General features: G+C 40.1%; 1 protein-coding gene and 1 pseudogene across 1 annotated transcript; one reads left to right on the top strand and one right to left on the bottom strand.

Annotated features, from left to right (window-relative positions):
- The first annotated feature begins 1870 nt into the window (after nt 1–1870).
- On the top strand, nt 1871–4755 carry Z-ISO (15-cis-zeta-carotene isomerase). The gene is made up of 4 exons (XM_090012801.1): nt 1871–2518; nt 3554–3700; nt 3903–4112; nt 4215–4755. The coding sequence occupies exons 1-4, from the start codon at nt 2093–2095 to the stop codon at nt 4548–4550; spliced, it is 1119 nt and encodes a 372-aa protein (XP_089868927.1). The 5' UTR covers nt 1871–2092; the 3' UTR covers nt 4551–4755.
- A 467-nt stretch (nt 4756–5222) lies between these two features.
- LOC149833323 (class V chitinase CHIT5b-like) lies at nt 5223–7328 on the bottom strand (annotated as a pseudogene).
- Nucleotides 7329–7723: the final 395 nt, after the last annotated feature.

Here is a 7723-nt window from a genome sequence, read left to right as displayed (position 1 = left end):
AATATCTATATCTATGCTTGGTGTCAAGCCTATCAGCTCCCTCGTGGCTCTGTTAGTGCGCCTCACGTTTACATGGTATGCTTACATGATCCTACTATGTATCACAATGTGATTGTCCTGATTTTGCATTCTTAGTTAACAGAATGTGCCAATATATGCACAACTCGACCATCGACCACTGAAATGTTGTCAAGCAGATCTTCCACTATCACAAGAAAACTATCCACTATGGGCTCATGATCAAACAATCCAGATCCATGTCTCTATCTGTTTTATATGATGCTAATTGAGCTGGATCTCCTAATGATTGCAAGTCCACTATGCTATCTTTCTTGAACCCAATATTATCTTTTGGAGCTTTAAGAAGCAACATGCAGTGGCTCGCTCTAGCACAGCGACTGAATATCATGTTATACCAACCTAGTGAAAACAGGATTTCAGAAAAGAGAATTCAAGCCTAGAGGCACGTTCTTAAGATCGCTATCTTTAGAACTTCAATCGCTCCACTCCGGAAATTCCGAAGATGCGAAAAAGGGTTTTGTTACGACTGAGTTCCCAGGATACAACTAGGCTTGAACCTCAAGAGAGTCACTGCTTCGCAAGAACAGATGACCTCTCCCACACATGAACTCTGCAAGCCAAGCCGAGAAGAAAGAAAGGAGAAAAACTGGAGAGTCAGAAATTTTGATATCCAAAAGACGAAATTAAAAGATATTTATAACCTTTTAGAGAGGCCAAAACGTTTTGCGATAAATGAGATTAAAGGCCATAAATCTGACAGTTTGAAATTAGGACGAAAGGTACCTGAATGGTCACCCACCTTTGACTGTCAATCAAAGGCCTCCAAAACCGTCCAACAGTCACAAAGCGCCTTAAACTCAATATAAATGCTATTAAAACCTTTCAAACGGCCAGATGTCTCAAAACCGAAAAATCAAAATGGATATTTGCGCCTCATATGCACCTCTGCGAGCATGCGAAGTGCAAAGTGCGCCATCAAAACGCCACATTGCGCCTCAAGCGCACTCACGCGCAGCAACGTCCGCAATCCACCTAAATACTCAAGGCTTACCAAAGTAAAGAATAGATTACAAACTCTCTATTTAAACCTCTTGAAAAACTTTTCTCTCTTAGATATGGGACTAAACTTTTTCAAAACACATTTGGTAGTAACCATTAATAATTTAAAACTTTCCTAACATGTCATGCAGTCGCCAATGTTGCCACTCAGATTTCTTGGGTCTATGCTCTACTTCGTGAACTTGGTGTACCTGTCCACTCTCTGCCTACCCTATCGTGTGACAAAGTCATACCTCATTGTCAACCCTATTATGCTTAATCGCATCAAGCACATTGAAATCAACATGCACTTTGTTCATGATCATGTTGCCAAAGGCCTCAAAGTCTGGCATATTCCTTCAGCCGACCAGCTGGCCGATGTGCTCATCAAAGCCCTTTCAGTTCCAAGGTTTCAACAATTGTGTTTCAAACTCAACATCTGACCTAGATTCTTGCATTTGCGAGAAAATGTTAGAGTACTTGATTCTAAATCCGAATCCAAATCCAAATCGGATACCATACAAACTTCAACATACAGTTAAGTACTCTGATAAGCAAAGCCCAAATCAGCTACCGAAGATATGCAGTTATCAAGAGTCCTTGCACACCATGCCTACACAACAAATGAGACTACTTAGAGAGTCCATAGGACTCAACATGATCAATCTTACCTAAAGTGGAGTATCTCAATTACCATCCAAAGTGTCTTAAATGGACTCTTGTACACCAATTAGGCCACACGGCCAGCCCTGTATGTAAAGCTATAAATATCAATAAGGGAACCCCCACTGAGTGAGTGTTAGAAGCTAGAGATACCAGATACCATGGATGTAAAGCTAACCCCCACCGAGTGAGTGTTGAAGCGAGAGATACCGTGGAGGCAGGATCACCCTGATATGAACCATTAAAATCTGTGTATTTGTGTGCTTTATCGAGTGTGCGTACCTCCTCGTTTTACACGCAACAGGCACACCTGTAAAACAATCTCTCTCTCTCTCTCTCTCTCTCTCTCTCTCTCTCTCTATAGAGGGCGATGGCGGTACACCTTCTACTCTGCCAACCCGCTATCCCCTTCGCCTCTCCAAAACCCTCGTACCCATCTCCTCTCTTCTCTTTCAGAACCCCCAAAACCCTGAAGCCGTTGCCCAACTGCCGGAAATGCCCCGATTCGGCGCTCGTCCCCCTCTTCCTGCGTGGAAGATTTCGTGGTATCGGGTGGAGGAGACCGGCCGGAACTTCCCTCGGAGAGGCGGAGGAAGAGGAGTCTGTTACGCTTGTCGGTGTCGGAGAGGACTCCGCTGAATTCGACCTGAGCCAGCAGAAGCTCTCTTCCTGGGTCTACTTCGCTCTGATTCTGGGCGCTGTTCTTGCCGCTCTGAACGTTCTTTGGATCGATCCTTCGACCGGGTTCGGCAAGTCCTTCGTTGACGGCATCTCCGGCCTGTCTGAAAGCCATGAGGTATCACTCGGTTGAGAAGTTGGGTTCTTTTTTTCCTTTTTTGCGATTTTTTGTTGCTGAATTATGTGTTTTTGATGGACTATGTTTGCAAAAATTTTCTTTTCTTGGTTTTCGTTAATGAGAATGATGGGAATTGTAGTTTGGGGATGGTATGAATTGTCAGAATTTTAATGCAAATTATGCATTTTGGTGTTCAGGCCGCATGTGGAATTCAGCATCGAAATGTGTTTCTTGAGGTTTTTCAAGAAATGATGTTGCGTTGAATCATGAGTTTTTGATAAATTACAGATTCTGGAACATATCGTTCTCTGTGTGAACTTCTTGCTTGTTTGATTATACTGAGATGGATGAGTGCTTGCCTGAATTATGAGAATTTTTGTGTGGATTTTGCAATTTATGAAGTTGGGACTTGCATGGGCCTTTTGCTGTAGGTGCTGAAGATTTGAAATTGATAATTATATGCACCACATGTGGTTCGTTGGATTTATGTTAGTATCTTTGTTTTTACTTTACATTGTTTTAAGTTTTAACCAATTGTTGTATGGAGAATTTGAGTCTTAGTTGCAGTAATCTTTTGGTAGATGAGCGCTGTGTTGTTTAAGTGTGCAATTCTAGTCAGCCTTCTCAACCAAACCATTTGTCCAATAGAATTCTGGAGAGTGTTAATATTCAGTGTTTAATGGGTGTTTAGATGCATCCGCTTGTCCATACTCCATAGAAATTGAGAAGCTGGGACATAACATCCGCAGGAGGACAGTGCTATGTCCCTTGCCTCTCAACCCAAACCGTTCTCCAGATAAGTGGGAGACTTCAAGGACCTGCTAAGCGAGCACCATGTTGTAGCTTACCTGTAATTGTTTTGCTAATATGATATTATTGTTTATCGTCTTTTTCATGGATTTGTCATTACTGCTAATACAATCAATGAAGCCTACGTTTCCAAGAAAAAAATTTAATTTGAGATTTATATGCTTTATCTATAGCTTCTTGATTGGTTTATTTAGGACATCATCCGTACTTTCTGGTCCATTGCAGGTTGTAATGCTGCTTCTAGTTTTCATTTTTGCTACTGTTCACAGTGGGATGGCAAGTTTCCGTAATGTAGGGGAGAAGCTGATAGGAGAGCGTAGTTATCGGGTTCTGTTTGCAGGGATCTCCCTTCCCCTGGCAGTCAGTACAGTTGTAAGCAAACAGTCTATTTCTGTTTTTTTTTTCTCCCCTTAATGTGAGTCAAGCTTTTGTTCTGGAGCCCCATTTCAACCTTGTTCTGTTGGAACCCTTACGGATTTTTCATTTAATCAGAGATGTTGCTTGCTATCTTAGGACTCAGTTGACTGATATTGACCATTAGACAATCCTAATTTCAACAATTTGGGTAGTGCAGGTATATTTCATCAACCACAGATATGATGGAGCGCAGTTGTGGGATGTTCATAACATTCCTGGTGTCCATCAGTTAGTATGGCTGTCATCATTCCTTTCCTTCTTCTTTCTGTACCCTTCAACTTTTAATCTATTGGAAGTGGCAGCAGTTGATAAACCAAAAATGCATCTTTGGGAAACTGGGATTATGCGAATCACAAGACATCCTCAAGTATGGGTTGAATCTTTGAATTATTTACTAAAACACTACTGAAACGATGAGAAAAAGATCTTAACATGTGTTGACTGACATTGAATTTGGTTTTCTTTGCAGATGGTAGGGCAGGTGGTTTGGTGCATGGCACATACACTATGGGTTGGAAACTCGGTGGTCTTGGCAGCTTCAGTTGGCTTAGTTGCTCACCATCTCTTTGGTGTCTGGAATGGTGATAGAAGGTTGGCTGCACGATATGGTGAAGCTTTTGATGCTGTGAAGAGCCGCACCAGCATCATCCCTTTTGTTGCAATAATAGATGGCCGTCAAATGCTGCCAAGGGATTATTACAAGGAGTTTCTTAGGTTGCCATACTTGACCATTACTCTATTGACTTTGGGTGCATATTTTGCCCATCCTTTGATGCAGGCAGCGAGTTTTCGGCTTCATTGGTAGCTTAAAATAGAATTGGATATTTTAATCTTAGTAAACAAATATATTCATGAGTTCACCATTGTACCTGCTAGCTTGTAGAACTTGTTTTATGTAATCAATTATTGAAGTTGTATGATGGAAAAAATTATATTTCAAGGATCAGGTGGGGGACAGGATGTTGTAAACATTATTAAGGAATAAATGAACAACAATGTACAAATACCAACCTTGCTTTTAAGCCACGGAATCTAAATTGCAGTCTCAACCGTGTCCGTTAAGAGTACCTTGGAATCTTGCAATTATTTACTGGAGTACCACAGGCTTCATATCACAGAAAAGGTTTACACTTTGCAGTATGATACTTCCTGTGATGCTGAATTGATTGGTCAGATCTATGAAATATAACAGCAGGAAGAGTGGGAAGCAACAGTTGAAATGAAAGAGGCAACTTCTTGAATGGCTCTGTGATGCACTGACAAGGGATAATAAGCTTGGAGGGGAAGCCCTTGGCAATCCAAAGGGAGCAGGTGCAGGTTCCTCTTGCTCAATGTTTTCTTGGTCAGAGTTCGCCAGCCAAGCATTTGAAGCTGAGTCCAGAAAATCAGGTTAGACTTTGAAACCAGACAACACTTCTCTTTTTATATTAGTTTGATGAATGACAATTCATACCAGATTCCATTAAGAGCTCACCTGTCATTGATAGAGAGTAAATGGAATCAAAACTCTGTTCTGCTGTGCGAACCTGATCTTTTCCTCTACCACACGTGGACTGTTGAAACCTACCCAAAGATCACCAGCATAGCTGTATGCAGAGACTATTGTATTATCATACATGAGGCTGCATTGTTCTCTTGCAAGAACTTTTGAACCTCTAAGTAAGCCATAACACCAGTTTGGTTGCTCACTCTGTCTTGGCCCAGAAGCCATTGTTGGAGCTCCAATCCCATTCTTTGCCTTGTTCTTGAGGATCTAAGATCTGCGGTATAGAGGGATGTGCATGACAAGCTTGTTAGAAGGCCTGCATCCATCCATGAATCAATGCCATAGCTAGCAGAAAGTTGGCTGTGTGGTCTTGCTCCACTCTGTTGCTCCCTTGGTAGTCAAAACCACTGTTGTTTGTATCATATCGATGCAAAAGAATCGATATGATACACACCCGTATCTCGATACAAGTGTATATTGTAGCCTACAATATGTAGGTCTATTGCATATAGTACGATATGGTATGATAACCGTATCTGGATATGGGTGTATATTGCATGAATACAGACTTAAAATTGGGCAAAACCATGCTTTTATATTTTGGGGTTTTAAAGAGCTTTTAAGGGCCGAAGTTCTCATTCGTATAGAACATACTGGAGAGCTTCCCACACACCCTAGGAGCTGTGAGAACGCGATCTTTGTGCCAGGAGAAGGCTTTCATGATTTCATTAAGTAAAAGTGTATTTTCATTGTTTTTCATCCAAAAAGTGTGTTAAGGTAAAAAAAAATGTGCTTACATTATTTTTCTATTAAAGAAAATGGGTTAAGGTAAAAAATCTTTATTATAAGTAAAATTACAAAATTATTCTTCAATTTTTTTTTCCTCAAGAGGCACGGCTCTCTTATAATCCTCCGGCCAACTTATTGCGAAGTTTGATCTAAAAAAATTGAAGATTTATACTAAGGTAGATATCAAGCTTCACACTCATCAACACTCCAAAAATGGCATGAAATGATCCGGCATGACAATGGGGTAATCAAGTAATGAATGAAAATTATATTGTCATAATATTTTTGTTTATGGAATATGAAAGTATGAGTTTTGATACATGTTTTTAATTGCAAGATATTTAATATTTTGCTTCTTGTGAGATAATTGATGTTTAATGATGTTTTATGCAGCCCCATAAAGACATAAAATCTTCATATGTGATTTTATGGTTGCATTTTGTGCATTTCATCGTTGTTTAATGTGTTATGATTTTTTAGAATTTTTGCTATTTTTTTTATTTTTTTTAGGATTTTTAAATTTTTTCAAATCTTTTATTTTTTATGATAAGTATCTTATTTTGGGCCCGATCGATATGGGTTACAATAAGATACAACATTGATCGAAACACAGCATTGACCTAATCAGCACTCTTTTGCAATGACCTCTACTAGATAATAGGCACTGCCTGGAGCATCAACCAGGTGGTTGGAGAAATAAACATTAGCTGTGAGGAGCAATGGCGACCACAATGGTGGACTGTTCTGTGCCTCCTCAATTTCTGTTCTCCACTCACAAAGTAGAATGCCGGGGTTTTCCATGTCTTGTGGCATCTCTGGGAATTCCCAAGCCAAGTCCAGCCCATCAAAATTGTATGCTGTGGCCAAGGCTATGGAAGAATCAATAAATGCCTTTCTTTGGTTTGTATCAACCGCCATTGCCAACAACTCAAGAGGAGTTAGACAGCCCCCCCCCACTAATTGAAAGCAGCGTCTTGATTGATTCATTCTTTGTTTTTAAGGTGGTGGAGAAGGTGAGAGAAAGCTCTTCCCTAGAAACTGTGAAGTTGGTGTCGATGCTCTTGGTGTCGAGGAAAGCATAGAAGATGTGGGTGTAGAAAGATGCATTGATGGACGAAGGAGGTGCGTATGAATTGGAGAATGACGGCCAGAATCAGGCTCGGATTTCTGTTGCAGCAAAGGTGAATAAGAAAAAGAGAAGAATTGAAGGGTGAGGAATTCTCATGATGGGTGGTGCTGGTGGTTGTGATGGTAACAGGAGGTTGGGTTCATTTTTGTAGAATGAATTAACCCGTGGAGGAGGCTATAGGGAGAAGTGGTTGAGGTTGCATGGGAAGGATGTAAAAGCCCGATGGTCTCAGATTATGGCATGTGATGTTCGTAGTATGTATGCATATGGAACTTTCTGTAGCACATAACACACGTTTAAGTGTTTTCTGTATTTTGTCAAAATACGAGGGATTCTTTCTTTTCTAGTGAAGGCCATTGGCTTATCTTATATATATATATATATATATATATATATATATATATATATATATATATATATATATATATATATATATATATATATATATATATATATATATATATATATATAGAGAGAGAGAGAGAGAGAGAGAGAGAGAGAGAGAGAGAGAGGTGTGCTGGGGTGAAAAGTAGAGTGGTGCTTTTGCTTTGTTTAGCTGGAAAGTACATGCGTG

This window comes from Nuphar pumila, chromosome 7 (genome assembly GCF_984573655.1).
Source record: "Nuphar pumila chromosome 7, dmNupPumi1.hap1.1, whole genome shotgun sequence".
NCBI classification, from domain to species: Eukaryota; Viridiplantae; Streptophyta; class Magnoliopsida; order Nymphaeales; family Nymphaeaceae; genus Nuphar; species Nuphar pumila.
This window is presented reverse-complemented; position numbering and strand designations above follow the sequence as displayed.